Source organism: Somniosus microcephalus, chromosome 5, assembly GCF_052327205.1.
Source record: "Somniosus microcephalus isolate GS21.2 chromosome 5, FLI_Smic_1.0, whole genome shotgun sequence".
In the NCBI taxonomy this organism is placed as follows: domain Eukaryota; kingdom Metazoa; phylum Chordata; class Chondrichthyes; order Squaliformes; family Somniosidae; genus Somniosus; species Somniosus microcephalus.
In genome coordinates, this window is record NC_140991.1 from 64905685 (window position 1) to 64924964 (window position 19280).

Sequence of the window (19280 nt, forward strand, 5' to 3'; positions counted from 1 at the left end):
AACCTGGTGTCAGCTCCCTCCCTATGTCTCCTGCAAGAGGGATTGCTATCCCTGCCCCCCCAGGGTCCCACATCATGGGGGGGACCACTCTAGAAGCTGGCTGAGAAGCTGGTCCCTTTAAACAGGCCACTGCACCTGCGTGAATCTGCTGTTCGGAAGACTGGGGGATTCTTGTCTCCAGACCAGTGACTGCGCATGCGCGGGCAGTTTCAGTGAATGAATGGGCAGCAGCCTGCTGATTTCTAATCCCAGGCTGCTGTTTCCCTATTTCTGAGCCACATAATCCTTTTAAATTTGAACTTTGGGCAAAACTAGGGTCCCACTGGGGTAGTGAAGTGTTCCAATTGGTGGGCTGGACAACTTTTCCCTGGAAACAAGTCACAGTGCCTGTTTTTACAGGCTGTGAACTTGAACTTGCATGGACAGCAAACTCATGTTCCCTCACCCAGGTGGCTTTAAATGGGGAATTTTGGACCTGCCTTTTGTCTGGGGCCAAAACTATCCCCTGTGTGCCTCCCTTGTCCCGGATTTCTGCTACTGGACCTGCTCTACAGGGGCCCCAGAACTCTCCTTCCCTGTTCCCTGGCTTAAACAGCTTACTCTGAACATGAATGGCTCCTCCCCCCACACAAGCCACAGTGCTTGCCTGTGAACTTGAACTTGCTGTGGGCTGAGGATTCCTATTCTCAGGCTCACTCCTCACGGGCGGACCGTACCTCCGTTGTTGGAGCGGGTACACTGGTCCTGGTCCCTGCCTGCCTAGCGGGACCTGCTGGTGTTCACCTACCACCCCATTGTCCACCCCTCCTCGCTGCCAGAGCTCCTCAAGACACGGAGCTGTGGGCTGCGGTCTTGGGGTCTCTAATTCCCAATCCAGCACCGTTCTGGGTGCTGCCTGTGGGATGGTTCTACTTGGGCTGCCAGTAAAGTCCAGCTGACCTGCCTTCGGGCTGATCAGACAAATCATCCCCTTTGATGCCTTTAAAGCCATGTTAAGGCTTTCTATCTCTGCCCTACAGGGGCCATGATCTGCTTCCTCAAACCTTAGGGCGCAGGCCAGCTTATAAGCTGCCTTTACTTCCCTAAACTTCTCCTCCTGCTCTGTCTCTTCTGAGGTGAGGCGGGCATTCTCTTCCCGCAGTCTCATCTCGCTCCTCTTTGCTTCTATAATTTGGTACTTTAGGAATCCTATCTCGTTCCTTGCATGGCTTTTTCCCTCGCTAGCTTCTTGGGTGAGGTGTGCGATTTCCTCCCGTAGCCTCATCTCACAGTCCCTTGCCTCTGTGACTTCCTGCACAAGGCGCTCTATAAATGCCTGGCATTTTGTGACCTCTGGTGTGAGGCGTGCATTCTCTTCCCGCACCCTCATTCCACTAGCTCTGGCCTCATACACCTCTCTGAGGCGTTCTACCTCCACCTGGCATTTTTCAAGCTGGGACTCCCGATTCTTGGCCTCTTCAACCTCCTCCTGCACCCTCATCTCACCCTTCCTAACCCAGCCACCTATACCCTGATAGGTCAGCCTACACACTGCTGCTAACATCCGCAGGGCTACCCACATACTGAAAACGAGAGAAACTATAGCTGATGCTTCCTCCAGATCCAGACCACTTATTAAATCAAAAACTGCCTCCACTCCTACCTGGCTTGCCATTTGTAAGGGGGGCATCTTTTAACTGGTTTATGGTAATTTACCTGGCCAGCAGCCTTTTGCTGCTGCACTCTAAACCAATTTACAAACAGTGGTATCGAATCGCTACCCCTCCTTCAGTTCTGAGTGGAGGAACTTATAATTAATTATATTAAAATGGACAAGTGGTTTGGATGAGAGAAAAATCAAGTTTTATTACCTAAATAAACTACAATCAAAAGAATAAACGATGCCACACGAACACAGTAATTACAGTAAAACTATATAACGGGGGTTGCAGACGGCGAAAATGAGGGATAAAATGGCTCCAATGTTACTTAAACAATCTTAGCAATTACCCTCAAATCACCACCCCCTAACTCCTGCTAGGTTGCCTTGCTGAGGGGTCAGAACACCCTGCTCACCTGTGGTCCAGCGAAGTAAAAAGAGAGAGATAGCTTCTCAGCAGCTATCATATAGACCTGGTGAGCCCCCTGCCATTCTGCCTTGCAAGGGCTGTGTGCAAAATTCCCACCCAAAGGGTCCAATACACAAGAGAAAGCTGTGATTGGCTAACTCAGAGTGGTTGGACTGGGTTAATGTGTCTTCCGGAGCTCCCTGGGCTGAAACAAAAGGGAAATACAACTGCTCTATTGTCCAGAATGCTAGGTGATTTAAAACCCATTCAATTCTTAAACGGTCCCCATTCAAGATCTAAAAGCCTCTTCTACAGTTTAGATGTATCCACTCGATATTCAAACAAATGCTAATAGCATTCAATTGCTTTGTAAACAAAGCATTGCCCTGTGGTCATCTGGAACCACTATTGATTGACAGTCTTGAGTGCTTAGCAAACAAAGTTCCTTTGTTCATGCTGGCAGTTTCAAGCACTCGATCTTAGAGTCAACATTGTAGAACGTTTTGTAAACAGGCATCGATTGTCCTGCTGCAGGGGGGGTGGGGACACCCCTTTGATTGGCAGCTCCATTGAACCTTACTTCCAGACACAGAAAGCTGCTTTCCAAGTCCTTTGTCTTCGGCCATGTGGTGCGACAGCCATTTCTATCCCTGGAAATTTAAAAGCACAACGCCCAGGGATTCTTTAATCAAAAAAATTAATCTTCAGAACTGTAAATTATTGCGAATTCTTACACTACCAACTGAGCCACTGGCTGACACACATGAATAATGTCATGGGATCTTTTACATACATCTGAATGAACAGATTGGGGTCTCAGTTCAACATCCCATCCAAAAGAAGGTACCTCAATACTGCACTGACGTTTGAGCCTATATTAGGGACTCAAGTCCTGGAGTGCAGTTTGAATCCAAAACCATTGACTGAAGGCTACCATTGAGTCAAGCTAACAAGAAGTAACTAAGTCCTTAAATATGAATATGAATATGTACAAAACAAAGCCTATCTTTCCACATAAATTCAACGATGATTTGGTTTAATTCCATGATAGCATACATAGAAAAGGTATTTCTCAACACATGCCTCTTGTGTCTGATCAGTTTATTATTTGCAATTACGTTGATTCATATACTCATACCTGTGTGTTGATTACTCCAGTGTTACTTTTTACAATGATCCCAATATTGCAAGTTTAGGATTAAAACAATACCTCTTTGCCTATACTGAATGAGAAAAGAAATACCTTCATAAGTTGGGTTCTGTATAAAAGATTCAGTTGTATTCATAAGAACATAAGAATTTTTAGAAGCATAATGAAAGGCCTTTGGCCTTTTCCTTTTTCGATAGATAAGTCTTATTCATCTGCCTTCTAAACACATCCCTCAATCTTTTCTCATTTCAGAAGCATATCTAATTATCTGTTGAACGCAAATTACAGTCTGTTTCAATAGATTTCCCTGGTAAATTATTCCACAAAACTATTACACTTTGGGTGAATAAGTTCCACATGGCCTCAGCAATTTGACTGGATCACTTTGTCAATTCCCTTCTAATCTGGAAACCTTCAATTAGGTAACCATGAAGTCTTACGTCTTTCATAGAAACCAAGCCCAATCTCCTTAACCTTTCTACATAAGTTATATTCCTGACACCTAGAACCATCTTTGCTGCTCACCTCTGTACCCTCTCAAGAGCAATCTGACCAAATGACCAGAAATGCACGCTGTACTCCAGAAATAATCTGACCAATGCCTTACTTAGCAACAATATATCATGTTCTGATTTGTATTCTATCTGTTGGCTAAGGCACACTTGTACCTTATTTGCCTTTTTTAAACTGCAGCTAACATCTGATTCTTGTTTACAAGCAAACTTTCTATCCAATACTTTGCTTTACCTCCCATTGTGTGAGTCCTTACCTTAGCTTAGCCATTAATTGTCAATATAGACCCTTCTAAAAGCTTTCTAAAAATCTAAGTATATAATATCTACTCTAATTCTTGGCCTAGTATGTCAGTAATGTCTTTAGAAAACTCCAGAAAATTAGTTAAACATGATCTCCCTTTCTGGAATGCTTGATGCCTATTCTTTTCTAAGCATTTACCTGCTAGAGATCTCTCATTATCATTTCAAAAACTTCCCCTACAACCAGCATTACATTTACTGGTCTATAGTCTTATCGTTTTCTACCAGTTTCTGCTCATCAATATAATCTATTCACCACCACTAGAGATGGGCAATAACGCAGCCTGGCCAGCATCGCCCACATCCCGATAACAAAAACAATCCTTACACCCCGACTGATTCACATTGACCGCCACTGGCCCTTAATCTGTTCTGATTTGATTATTAAAAATTTTGATTGCAGCCTCACCAATTCCTTTAATTATTTCTTACTTCTCTGCTGTAGATCTCTCAATTATTATGGTCCCCTATTAACTTGTTAACCCATTTTGCATTTCCCTGAAGTATTTGTTTAAGGCCAAATATGTTTCTGTCCTTTTGCATGCTCTCCTAAGTATTTCAGTTAAATACTAATTATGATCACGGATTGTATTGCTCTCCTACTACCTTATAGAAGTATTTTTACCTTTTATTGTAGAAATGCCTACCAGAAATTCTGGAGTGCATTGCCTATCATGGTGAGAAAATCGTGGGCAGCATATGCCCAAGTATCTGTTATGTACTGCCAGTGGATGAACCTCTCCAACGTCAGTGCAGACTTGTAGCTTACACCTTATGTGTTTTATCCTTGTCAGCATCAATGATTAATGTACTTGTATGATATTCCTTTGTTCTCTATTTTTTTATTTATTCATTCATGGGTGTGGGCGTCACTGGCACGGCCAGCATTTATTGTCCATCCCGTATTGCCCCTGAGAAAGTGGTGGTGAGCTGCCTTCTTGAACTGCTGCAGTCTATGTAGCAAATGTGCTCCCAGAGTGCTGTTAGGTAGGGTGTTCCAGGATTTTGACCCAGTGACGATGAAGGAACAGTGATATATTTCCAAGTCAGGATAGTGTGTGACTTGGAGGAGTACCTGGAGGTGGTGGTGTTCCCATGCGCCTGCTGCCCTTCTCGTAGAGGTCACAGGTTTGGGAGGCACTGTCGAAGAAGCCTTGGCAAGTTGCTGCAGTGCATCTTGTAGATAGTGCACATTGCACCCACAGTGCACCAGAGGTGGAGGGTATGAATGTTTAAGGTGGTGGATGGGGTGCCGGTCAAGTGGGTTGCTTTGTCCTGGATGGTGTTGAGCTTCTTGAGTGTTGGAGCTGCCAGGCAAGTGGAAAGTATTCCATCACACACTTGACTTGTGCCTTGTAGGTGGCAGAAAGGCTTTGGGAGTCAGGAGGTGAATCACTTGCTGCAAAATACCCAGCCTCTGACCAGCTCTTGTACGCAATGGCCCAGAAATTCGGGTCTCCACGGGTGAGTACGCATGGGGTACTCACCCGTATGTCCGATGGAAGTGCCGGTTTCCTGCATGCACTGCGCATGCGCGGGAAACCGGCACTTCCGTTCCTCTGAAAGCAGGGGTTCAGAGGTCGAATGCGTGTGCAGGAGAGGCTGCGCGTGGGCATCAAACTTAGGGTTTTTTTACAGGTTTTTCCATGAGGGTAAGTCTGCAGAAGTTAGAAATTTAAAAAGCAGACGTAAGGCCTGCTTTTTACAAGGTAAGTGGTGAATTAATTAAAATTAAAACATTTTTTCCACAGGTTTATTATTTTTAAATACTTTAAAGCAAGGTAAGTTTATTTTTAGCCCCGTTAGAATATATCATCGCCTACAGTTCAAACTAGCTACCAAGCCAGGAAGACACCGATTTACATTATGCATAAACAAACACCAAGACATTAAAGACCATTTAACAACGGGACAACCACCCAAAAACCAGTTAAGGTAAACGACCATAATCACCTTAACGAGCCCGCCAAAAATCAGACAAAGAACTAACCTTGATTTGGCGTGCAGATAACGAACTTTGAAATAGTATAATTGTAGCCCCACCGGTAACCAAAAGCAAGCAAGCAAGCGGGCAGAAGAAAGGCAGACTCACAGATGTGTGGCGTTGAGGGACAAGCAGGCACATGCTCAAAGCCAGGTTACACGAAACTCAAAGACGCAGACGGAACATCATGGCGAGGAGGCACGGTGGGGCAGGCTCGACCAAAGACGATTAGGCCGCAACCACAGCCTTACGCAGAGACCGACCATGAGCACCGCGGTAACAAAGGGCCAGGTAAACCATACCTTCAGATCATTCCAAGCTGCCACTGACCCACCTATTCCATGAGCCTCAATTTTGTTAACCAGCCTTCTATGTGGTACTTTGCCAAACGCCTTCCGAAAAATCTATGTAGACAACATCCATTGCAGAGGTAATAGAGGTGCCATAGTGTAATGGCATCTCTATTATTTCTTAACTCTAGCCATATCGATTCTGTCCTTGACCCCTCCAGGACATCCTCCCTCTCCAGCACTATAACATTCACCTTAACCAATACTGCCACACCACCTCCTATCTTTCCTTCCCTATCTTTCCTGAACACATTATAAGTAAGATAAGAACATAAGAAATAGGAGCAGGAGTAGGCCATTTGGCCCTTTGAGCCTGCTCCGCCATTCAATAAGATGATGGCTGATCTTCTACCTCATCTCCACTTTCCTACACTATCCCCATATCCCTTGATTCCCTTAGTATTCAAAAATCTATCGATCTCTGTCTTGAATATTCTCAACGACTGAGCCTCCACAGTCCTCTGGGGTAGAGAATTCCAAAGCAGAAATTTCCTTTAATTTCAGTCCTAAATGGCCGACTCCTTATTCTGAGACTGTGACCCCTGGTTTTAGACTCCCCGGCCAGGGGCAACATCCTCCATGCATCTACCCTGTCAAGCCCTGTAAGAATTTTGTATGTTTCAATGAGATCACCTCTCATTTTTCTAAACTCTAGAGAATATAGGCCTAGTCTACTCAATCTCTCCTCATAGGAAAATCTCCCCATCCCAGGAACAATGGTGAACCTTCGTTGCACTCCCTCTATGACAAGTATATCCTTCCTTAGGTAAGGAGACCAAAACTGTACACAATACTTCAGGTATGGTCTCACCGGGCCCTATATAATTGCAGCATAACCAGGAATATTTAATGCCCAATCCTGCCCTTTTTTGAGCCAGGTTTCAGTTATTGCCACAACATCATATTCCCATGTGGCTATTTGTGCCTGCAGCTCACTTACCTTGTTTACAACGCTGTGTGCATTCCCACACATACACTGTAAACCATCTGTAAACCATCCTGTATTCTCTCTTAGTTGGACCCCACCTAATAACTTACTATTTGTTACTTTAGTGCTCTCTGCCTCTCCCAATCCTTTGAGCACTTTATTTCCCCTTTCTAATGTTACATCCTGGTGCCCATCCTCCTGCCAAATTAGTTTAAACCCTCCCCAACAGCACTAGCAAACCTCCCTGTGAGGATATTGGTTCCGGCTCTGTTGAGGTGCAACCCGTCCGGCCTGTAGAGGTCCCGCCTGCCCCAGAACCGGTCCCAATGCCCCAACAATCTGAAGCCCTCCCTCCTGCACCATCCAGGCTGACACTCCAGTGCAGAACTGAGGGAGAGCTACACTGTTGGAGATGCCGTCTTTTGGATGAGGAGTTAAACCGAGGCCCCATCAGCCCTCTCAGGTGGACGAAAAATATCCCATGGCACTATTTCGAAGAAAAGTAGGGGAGTTATCCCCAGTGTCCTGGCCAATATTTATCCCTCAACCAATATCACTAAAACAAATTAGCTGGTCATTATTTCAATGCTGTTTGTGGGAGCTTGCTGTGTGCAAATTGGCTGCCACATTTCTTACATTACAACAGTGACTACACTTCAAAAAAAAAGTACTTCATTGGCTATAAAGCACTTTGAAACATCCTGGGGTCATGAAAGACGATATATAAATGCTTTTCTCTTTCTTTCTTTCTAATTGTCCACCACCATTTATGACTGGGTGTGGCAGGCCTGCGGAGCTTTGATCCGTTGATTGTGGGATCACTTAGCCCTGTCTATAGCATGCTGCTTCCGCTTTTTAGCATGCATGTAGTCCTGTGTTGCAGCTTCACCAGGTTGGCACCTCATTTTCAGGTACGCCTGGTGGTGCTCCTGGCATGCTCTACACTCCTCATTGAACCAGGCTTGGTCGCCTGGATTGATGGTAACAGTAGAGTGAGGAATATGCCGGGCCATGAGTTTACAGATTGTGGTGGAATACAATTCTGCTGCTGCTGATGGCCCATAACACCTTATGGGTGCCCAATTTTGAGCTGCTAGATCTGTTCTGAACCTATCATTAGTGGAGATATTAACCCATTTAAAATAAAAAGGTTAATGTCTGTGTTTAAATCATGAACAGAGGAATATCATACACTAAAGGTTCAGCCAGCAATATTGGTAACACTAATTTCTAGATCCAGAATAATCTCTGACTGCAATAACTTTATAAGGAAGCAACTTGCATTATATAGATTTCTCTAACTTCTAAAGACAGTTTTTAAAGGATCAAATGATTATTTATTAGGCAATTTAGCTGAGTAATTCAGGGAGACAGTAAAGTAACTGTGTGTGTTGGAAGTGTCTCAGTTTCAGTATGGTTGCATTCACCAAGTATTTGAGCTTTATTACTAACCTATGAATATAACCTTTTTGCTTTCCCTTAAAACGATATACTGTGCTTTGAAGTACAATTACTTAAATTGAGAAATAAATGAATATTTAGATGTATGTTAACCGTTAACACCACAGAAGTAAGCAACAAAAATTAAGCCATACAAAAGCAAAATACTGCGGATGCTGGAAATCTGAAATAAAAATGGAAAATGCTGGAAATACTCAGTAGGTCAGGCAGCATTTGTGGAGAGAGAAACAATGTTAATGTTTCAGTTCGATGACATTTTGTCAGAACTGGAAAAAATACAGGGACTGGGAAAGGGGGAGGGGAGGAAAGAACAAAAGGGAAGGTCTGTGATAGGGTGGAAGGCAGGAGTGATTAAATGACAAAAGGGATGATGGTCCAAGGCAAAAGTGGATGGTAATGACAAAGTAAAGAAACAAAAGATGGGTCCAGAGGAGGTGTAAATGAGAATAATAGAATCATTACCAACAGCTGCTGTCCGAAAAAATGGGGGCAGTGGTTATGATTTGAAATTGTTGAACTCAATGTTGAGTCTGGAAGGCTGTAAAGTGCTTAATCGAAAGATGAGGTGCTGTTCCTCGAGCTTATGTTGAGCTTCAATGGAACAGTGTAGGAGGACGAGGACTAGAAAGGTCAGAGTAAGAGTGGGGCGGATAATTAAAATGACAGGCGACCGGAAGCTCGGGATCACCCTTGCGGACTGAACAGAGATGATGCGCATAGTGGTCACCCAATCTGCGTTTGGTCTCCCCACTGTAGAGGAGACCGCATCGTGAGTAGTGGATACAGTATACTAAATTGAAAGAAGTGTAAGTAGGGAAAGGGGGGAGGGGAGGACTAGGCGGGCATAGTCTAAAAATTAGAGCCAGACCTTTCAGGAGTGAAATTAGGAAACATTTCTCCACACAAAGGGTGGTAGAAGTTTGGAACTCTCTTCTGCAAATGGCAATTGATGCTAGATGAGCTGTTAATTTTAAATCGGAGATTGATAGCTTTCTGTTAACCAAAGGTATTAAGGGATATGGTCCAAAGGTGGGCATATGGTTAGGTCATAGATCAGCTATGATCTCATTGAATGGGGGAGCAGGCTCGAGGGGTTGAATGGCGTACTCCTGTTCCTATGTTCCTAAGTAAATCGCTGTTTCGCCTGGAAGCATTGTTTGGGGCCCTGGATGGTGGGAAGGGAGGAGGTAAAAGGGCAGGTGTTCCATCTCCTGCACTTGGATGGGAAGGTGCCATGGGAAGGGGAAGGGGTTTTGGGGGTGATTGAGGAGTGAACCAGGGTATCACGGAGGAAACGGTCCCTTCAGAATGCTGAAGGAGGAGGGGAGGGGAAGATGTGTTTGGAGGTGATATCACGCTGGAAGTGGCAGAAATGGCAGAGGATAATCCGTTAAATGTGGAGGCTGGTGAAGTCGATGTTGAGGACAAGGGGAAGCCTATCAGGGTTCTGGGAGGGAGGGGAGGGGGTGAGGGCAGAAGTGCGGGAAATGGGACAGACACGGTAGAGGGGAATCGTCGGTTGCGGAAAAAGAAAGACATATCGGCATCACTGGTATGGAAGTTGGCATCATCAGAACAGATGCGACAGAGATGGAGATACTGGGAGAAAGGAATAGAGCCCTTACAGGAAGTGGGGTGGGAGGAAGTATTGTCAAGGTAACTGTGGGAGTCAGTGGGCTTATAGTGGATATCGGTTGATAGTCTATCCCTAGAAGTGGAGATAGAAAAGTCATGGAAGGGAAGGGAAGAGTCGGAGATGGACCATGTGAAGGCAAGGGAAGGGTGGAAAGTTGATGAAATGTTCCAATTTGGGGCGAGTGTAGGAAACAGCACCGATACAGTCATCAGTGTACTGGGAAAAGAGGTGAGAGAGGGGTCCTAACTAGGACTGAAATAAAAAATGTTCCACATATCCCACGAAAAGGCGGGCCAGGAAACTGGAAACTGTTAAAGTGGCGGAGGGCATCGGAAGAGTCGCAGATGTAGGTGGGAAGAGACTGGACAAGGAGAGAAAAAATAGAGTTGAGATAGAAAGAAATCAGTTCCATAGGGCAAAAACAGACTGAAACGATGGGTCTACCAGGGCAGTTCTGTTTGTGGATCTTGGGAAAGAGGTAGAAGTGGGCTGTGCAGTGTTGGGGGACTATGAGGTTTGAGGTTGTGGAGGACGGATCTCCAGAGGAGATGAGATTAGTGACAGTCTGGGAAATGATGGCTTGATGTTCAGTGGTGGGGTCATGGTCAACGGGGAGGTAGGAGAAGGTGTCAGAGAGTTGGGGTTCAGCCTCCGCAAGGTAGAGGTCGGTTTGGCAAATAACAACAATGCTACCCTTGTCAGCGGGTTTAATGTCAATATTAGGGTTAGACCTGAGAGAACGGAGTGCTGCAAGTTCAGAGGGAGGAAGGTTAGAGTGAGTGAGCAGAGTAGAGAGATTGAGACAGCTGATGTGAACACTGGCAGTTCCCAATGAAAGGATCTAGAGCGGGTAAGAGGCCAGAGGGAGGATTCCAGGTGGAACAAGAATTATAAAGATGGGAGATAGGGTCCACTGTGCTGGTGGAAGTCTCCTGGCCAGAGAAGTGGATGCGGAGGCGAAGACGTCAGAAGACGAGCACAAGGTCGTACTGCGCTTGAAATTCATTGAGGTGGGGGCGATAGGGGATGAAGCTGAGGGCTTTGCTGAGGACTATTCATTTGGGGTCAGAGAGCGGAAGGTCAGAGGGCATAGTGAAAACACGGCAAAGGGTGAGATTGGAAGGAGGGATGGGGTCAGAAGAAAGTGAAGGGGGAGAAGAATCCGGAGGGACATTGGTATCCAAGAATTGTTGAAGCTTGTGATCCTTGACACATGAAAGGAAGAAAAAATGTTTTTTGTTAAAGCGCCGGATCATAGAAGCATAGAAGAATCACAGAAATTTACGGCAGAGAAGGAACCCATTCGGCCCATCGTGTTTGTGATGGCCGAAAAGAACTATCCAGCCTAATACCACTTTTCAGCTCTTGGGCTGCAGCCCTGTAGGTCACAGGACTTCAGGTGCATATCCAAGATGAGGTGAAGGATGAAATGGAACTTTGAAGCCAGCTTTGAGATAGAGTGATTTGGTGCTGTTGAGGAAAGAGGACGAGAGCGTGCATATGGCAGCACATGGCGTTGAGTGTGGATTTCAAGATGCAGCAAGAGCAGTGTTTTGAGGAACACTGAATATCTTGGAGATATCTGTAATCATGGCTGGATCTGAAACATGAAGGGTGGAATTTCAATTGGAATCCACATGGAATAAGTCAGAGCCGGAGACAGTTGCTGAGGAAAGAGATGTGGCTGTGAAAGCGAAATTAAGTCATGCCCTGGCGTATCACAGATATTGTTTTTAGCTGTGCCTATGTCAGTTTTGTCAATATTTGTATTACAAACTACTATTATCAAGTCCAATTTTGTACACACAGACACTGTTCAAACTCACATTTTGATCTTTCAGGTGATTGTGAGATGGCTGTTTGTGGGGGAGTGAGCTGTATCATTGAACCACGAGTCAATGTAGCACTTAGCAAAGCAAAAATGATATCTCCAGATGGAATGAGCAAGCCATTTTCCAGCAATGCTAATGGGTATGGAAGAGGAGAAGGTTGTGGAATTCTTCTCTTGAAGCCGCTAGCGAAGGTAATGCACAACTAATACACATCTTTCTCTACATTTTTATCCATAATAGCCACTTAAATATTAATATGTATTCCAATATCTTTCCTATGATTAAATTGTCATATCCATTAATCCTGCTAACAGGCACAGAAGGACCATGATCAGATTTGGGGAGTAATAGCCTGTACTGCAGTCAATCAGGATGGTAGGACAGTCACACCCATCACCAGACCCTCCCAAATGCAGCAAGAAGAACTGTTGAGAAGTATTTACCCCAGGAATGTTGACCCATCACAGATTCAGTACATGGAGGCTCATGGAACCGGAACACCAGCTGGTGATCCTACAGAAGCAGCCAGCATATCAAATATTGTTGCACAATCCAGGCATTCAAACTCACCTCCACTTATCATGGGTTCTGTCAAAGGAAACATTGGTCACACAGAGTCAGCTGCAGGAGCTGCAGGTTTAATTAAAGTTCTCCTCATGATGTATCATGGAAAAATCGTGCCATCACTTCACTACTCTGAGGAGAATTCAAGCATCAATGCAAAAGCTTTGAATCTATATATTCCAACTAGTGTGAAGAAATGGGAAGAACATTGGGAGAAAGAGAAGATGGCAGGGATCAACTCATTTGGATTTGGGGGAACAAATGCTCATGTAGTAGTAAAGCAGTACAAGCAGGATTCTGTTCAGAACTGTGTACAAAAACCCTTAGAAATATTTGTGCTTTCTGCTGCCTCCCAGAATTCAGTTAGAATGATGATAAAAGAGACAAGTCACCAAATAAGGGAAAGTGATGACACAGTGCTCCAGAACCTGGCATATACATCTGCATGCAGAAGAAGCCACAAAAATCATAGATACAGAAAGGCATTTGTGGCATCTTCTCTCAGTCATCTACAGCAGCAGCTTAAATCAGCCGCAGATACTGAAGCGGCTCAGATCAAGCGAGGTGTAAAGCTAATTTTTGTGTTTTGTGGCAATGGTGTTTTATATCGAGGTATGTGCAAACAACTTCTACAAACAGAACCAGTGTTCAGGACACAGATGGAAGAGATAGAAAGAATATTCAAACCATACACAGACATCAAATTAATAGATATAATTCAAAACAACTGTGATGACTTCACAAAACCAGACATAGCACAGCCGCTGCTATTTGCCATTCAGGTAGCAATCGTGTCTCTTTTGAAGTTTTGGGGAGTTCAGCCTGATGTAATCATTGGCCATTCGGTTGGGGAAGTTGCTGCAGCACATTGTGCTGGGATACTTTCATTACAAGATGCTGTAAAGGTGCTTTACCACAGAAGTGCATTACAGTCAACAGTAACAGGAGGGAGGATGTTGGTGGTTAGCAATTTACCCGTGTCAAAAGTGTCAGACAAGCTTGATTCCTATTCAGGGAGACTCTGCATTGCTGCATTCAATAGTCCCTTATCATGCACAGTGTCAGGTGACTCCAGTGCAATCGACAAACTGTACACAGAGTTATCCAGTTCATTTGGTGACAAAAATGTATTCCTTCATACTTTGGATGTTCCAGCAGCATATCACAGTCACTTGATGGAACCAATTTTAAAGCAGGTGGAAGAGATCATAGGCAACTTAGAAAAACATGAAACAGAGACAAAAGTAATTTCCACTGTTACTGGACAGTTGGTTTCAGGAGATGACTTTGTCACAGGCAAATATTGGGCCAGAAATATTCACAATCCTGTTGCTTTTGAACAAGCCATAAGAGCTGCTGTTGCAGAGGTGAAAAGCGCCGTGTTTGTAGAAATAGGGCCAAGAAGGGCCTTACAAAGATACATCAAAGAAATTGTAGGGAATGAGACTCAGGTTTTTCCTGCAGTACAGCCAGATAGAGATTATGAAACATTGCTTTCAGTAGTATCAAAACACTTTGAACTAGGGTACAATCCTAACTGGCAAAATATCTATGCAGAACGTGAGACTGCTCCAACATTGTATCCATGTTATAAGTTTGACCGTACTAAGCTTAACGTCAATTTTGAAGGCTTTAGGCAAGGTAACGAAAATATAGCATCTACCACTCATCCTTTCCTCAGCAGTTCAAACAAAGACAGCAAGGAATACAACTACAACCTAACACCAACAACAGCGCCATATATAATGGAGCACAAAAACAATGGAATACCTATATTACCTGGTTCCCTTCATGTGGAACTTGGCTTAGCATCTGCACTGGCAAGTATTAAGCCAAAGATACCCCTCAGTTTGTGCAAAATCAGTATTATATTTTCCAATCCCTGTATTGTGCAACCAAACTCAACTGAGCTCAAGGTACAGCTCAACAGCGAAGACAAAGTGACCAAGTTTACTGTTTTGGCATCTACTGCCACTTATGCGAAGGGAGAGGTTCATCAAGAAAAGGAATGCACTGTTGAAGAAAGTAGAATCGCTCTTGGACCTATTTTACAAAGGACCAAAGAAAGGATAAAGCCAGAAGACATCTATGAAGAACTCTCCTCTTTAGGTTTCCAGTATGGTTCAGTTTTCAGACACCTTGGAGATGTGTTCTGTGGGGACGAATTAAAGGAAGCCATAACACGTGTTAAAGTACCAGACGAGATTGTGTTGCAGATGCATGAATTCTACATTCATCCAGTCATTTTAGATTATTATATGCAACTGACTGCTTTTGTAGCAATTAAAATATCAAAGTCTAGGGCAGGGTTCCCAACATCCATAGGGAGTTTGATAGTGTGTCGACCAATGCAACAGGAAATGATGATGTATATGAGGACATGTAAAAATACTGCAGAATTTTTTGAGGTCTCTGGGGGGTTTACAGATACAAAGGGCACAGTCATTGCAGAACTAAAAAATGTCAGAATTACATTTCTTAGCCAACAAAATTCCACAGGATTCAGTAACTTTTTCTACCAAAATAACTGGAAGGAAATTGTTCACCTTCCCAAAGGTATAGATCATGCTTCTGCACCAAAATCATTGGTATTTGCGGATAACTATGGAATTGCTAAAAGTCTTCAAAGACACTTGCACAATCAGTCCTCATATATTCCTTACCAGGAACCTAAGACATTGATGGAGACAGGAATTACACAGATTCTAAGACAGCACAATGTGAATGATTTGAACAGCTTTGATGAAGTGTTATTCCTGTGGGGGATTCAAAACTTAACTGACCAGAACAGCAACGCAGTGGTGGAGCATGTCAGCTGCTGCTGTGAGATTTATCGTCAAGTCCTTCAACTGGTTCGAGAGAAAAAATCCACAAAGTCTGTCAGAACAATCACCTACAGGACATCAGAAAAAACAGTGGATCAAATCACTCCAGGTTTTGCCTTATGGGGTATGACCAGATCGTGTGTTGTAGAACTTCAAGAGGTTTCTTTCCAGCTGATTGACATCAGCTCTGTCACTGATGCAGATATTACAGCATTAGCTAAAATAATTAGCCTGCCTCATAATTACCCTGAAGTAATAATTAGGCTGGGAAAGATGCATACTTCCCGCATCACAAGAATAAGCAATAAAAGTTCAGACAATATTTACAGCATGGTTCCTTACTCTGGTGTTGAAAATGTTATTTTCCAGACAATGGATCCCTACAAAGTTGTGAATTTCCATGCAAAGCTGCAAGAAGGCAAAATGAATCAGCCCACAAAACAAACGGCACACGTTAAAATTGATTCAATTTGCATCCATTCGTCAGATTACTTTCCAGTCAGTGTCTCAGCTATGAACTTTGGACGGACACTGTACTGGAACAAAACTATGACTGAGGGGCACAAATTAATCGCTCTAGACATTAGTGGTACAGTCACAGCAGTCAGCAATGATGTAAAGACCTGCAAAGTAGGAGATCATGTTGTTGCATGTTACCCAGTTGCTGCATTTTCAACAGTCAGCCTTCCTGCATCTGTTTGTTACAAAAGCAGTAAAATTCCATTGCTGAAGCGGACACCATGCGTTTCATACTTTATACTCGCATGGGAAATACTCCATAACATTTTACCTAGAGCTAAATATCACAAATGCTTGGCAATTGTTTCCATGGCACCAGAATCATGTTTAGGTAAAGTTTTGTCCGTGGCAGCTAGCAAGTTGGGCTGGAAAGTACAAGTTCTAACTGAACCTAATGACTATTCACATGCTTCTATTCATTCTGATGCATTGCTTTTTCTGCCACCTTTTAAGACATCCTTAGTTGCAAAGTATGTCAACAGTTCTTCTCCTAGACATGTTGTTCTCTTTGACAACAATCTTGTGTTTGACTCTTCTCAAAACATTCTTGGTTGTGAAAAGGACAATGTCCATGTTCACGTTCTGCAGGTAGCTAACATATTTCAAAAGCAACGTCTTATGAAATCTGCACATGATGTTTTTAAGTGGATGAGATCAATGCAATTAAAGAGGCAACAGCTTGATTTACCAAAGATTAATTTTCAGCAAATGATCTTTGATGTGGATGAATGCAGGGAGGAGTCATACTTCGCCTGCAAAGCTGTCCCAATTGTAGACCTGAAGAGCACAAATGCATCAAATAGTAGGGTGTCAGAGATACCTGTGTACCACAGTCAAAAACAACTTTTTAGAAGTGATGCTGCATATATAGTGACAGGGGGACTTTCGGGCCTTGGCTTTCAGACAGTAAATTTCATTGCCAAACATGGTGGTGGATATGTTGTTATTCTGTCAAGGAGCACGCCATCTACTGAGAAGCAGGCAGAATTTAGAAATCTATGGAATCAGTTTGGGACCAGTGTAGTTAGCATAGCCTGTGACATTTCAGTTCTGTCAAATGTTGAGAAAGCAATTAATGTCTTTCTTCACTCCTTCCCAAAGATTGCAATTAAAGGAGTGTTTCACAGTGCTGTTGTATTGCATGATGGACTTCTTCAAACTCTAAATAAATCATTGTTTGAAAAAGTTCTGAGTCCCAAAATTGCAGGGGTTCTAAATCTTCACAGTACAACACAATCCCTCCAGCTGGACTACTTTGTATGTTACTCATCAATTGCATCATTCAGTGGAAATTCTGCCCAGGCAAACTATTCTGCGGCAAACTCATTTCTTGACTACTTTGTCCACTATAGAAGAAACCATGGGCTTGTAGGGCAATCGATAAACTGGGGTGCGCTAAACCTTGGCCTATTACTCAATAAGGATAGCACTCAAAGATTTTTGGAATCAAAAGGGATAATGATTTTGGAAATTTCAGAAATTACTGAATGCCTTGAACACTCCTTGGTACTGAACAATCCACAACATGCTATCTGTAAATTTAATTTCTCAGCTTTATATAATAATGTTGTCTCTCAAAATCCATCAATCAAAGCACGATTCCTTTCACTTGTACAGGATGAAATCAGTAAAACACAGGTCAATCAAAAGCAAGTGTTAGCCAGTAATTCAGCAACGACACCTGAGCAGTATATCATTGCATTGTTGTCTGAAGTCAGCAATGCTGATCCTGCAGAGTTTACAAAAGAAACATATCTTTCCAGCTTTGGCCTTGATTCCATGCTAAGTATGACGGTACAGAATCGTATTTATCAGGAAAAAAGTATCAGCTTGCCACTCGTAACATTTCTTGATCCAAAGACAACAATACACACTGTGGTGTCACTGCTTGAAGAGCAAAATGCTGACCAATCACACTTTGCAGAAACAATTCTGCCACTGAACAAACCTTTGGGTGATACACCTGATGAAAATGCTCAGCTCTAAAATAATTACTATTAGTTGCACTGATGAAGGAGAAATTACATTTCCACTTGTGTGGAAAATAGTAATGCTTTTTCAGCATTTCCACTCAGGATCGTTATCCCACAGTTCTCCAAACATACTATAGGTGCTTCTAACAGTTACACAACTTATTGATTCTGAATGCTATATCACTCAAGTAATGATTTGCATTTTATTTCATAATGAAATATTAATTTGTTGCCTTTGATTAACATTAGACATTCTCAGAAGTTTGCCATGGTACCTAGTTCCTGCAAACATCATATTCTGAGAATCAGAAAAGCCATTCTGGAATATTACCCAATGGGAGATGATTAATTGGTGACATGGTAGATCAGCTATGTTATTTCTCTCAGTTAACATGCTTCTTCTATTGTTATCTATCTGTATTAGAGGAATTTTAAAAATAATGTAACAATACTTTGAATTCTGTATAGATGTTTTGTACATTTATTTTTGCAAAAGAATGCTTACAACTAATGAGGACAATCGAGGTAAATAACTCACCTGCTATGCCTGCGCATAAGTATGATTACATGATGTGATGGTAGCTTTCAAACTTTTTCCAATAGGACCTTTTAGCCTGTAAATAACACATCATTGCAATATGCTTTTAATATCATTCATCACTTAATCATATTTTCACTAAATGTCAAACTCTAGTTGGAACATGGCTCTGAATTATCGCTGAATATTTTACAAAATTTGTAACTTTCTTAATTAAAGAGCCAAGTTGTATTGTTTTAATGCTATGATGCATATGGATATAATTGTGAATATTCTTACCAACCTGCAATATAATAAAAAAATCTGACTATTGCAAATACAACTGAATTCTAGTAAGTTCTTATGATTTTTGTTTTACTAAGAATCCATGGCCCCAATATTCCTCACTGGAATTCCCCACTAGTATGTGTTTCCAGGGCACTATGATGAGGAACACAGGGGGCTCGATTTTGCCAGGCCCGAGGAGGCGGGATTGGAGGCGTGTGAGTTGTTAAAATCGGCAAAAATGGCGGGCGGGCCTGATCTCGCCTCCATCCCGCCTCTGAGCAACTTTCCCAAATGCGTGTTTTCTGACCCCCTTTCCATCCCGCCTCCAAGAGACGGGATAGACCCTTAAGGCCCTTAACAACCACTTAATAGCCTCTTTAATCCCATCTT

The 19280-nt window shown here is 43.0% G+C and overlaps 1 protein-coding gene across 1 annotated transcript in view; it reads left to right on the forward strand.

Moving 5' to 3' along the window:
* Positions 1-18939, forward strand: part of LOC147117078 (uncharacterized) — a 39600-nt gene extending 20661 nt beyond the window's left edge. Inside the window, exons 5-6 of the mRNA XM_085987697.1 lie at positions 12214-12395; positions 12519-18939. Coding sequence (XP_085843823.1) covers positions 12214-12395; positions 12519-18098 — 5762 coding nt within the window. The 3' untranslated portion in view covers positions 18099-18939. The remainder of the gene's footprint in view (positions 1-12213; positions 12396-12518) is intronic.
* The last annotated feature ends 341 nt before the right edge of the window (positions 18940-19280 follow it).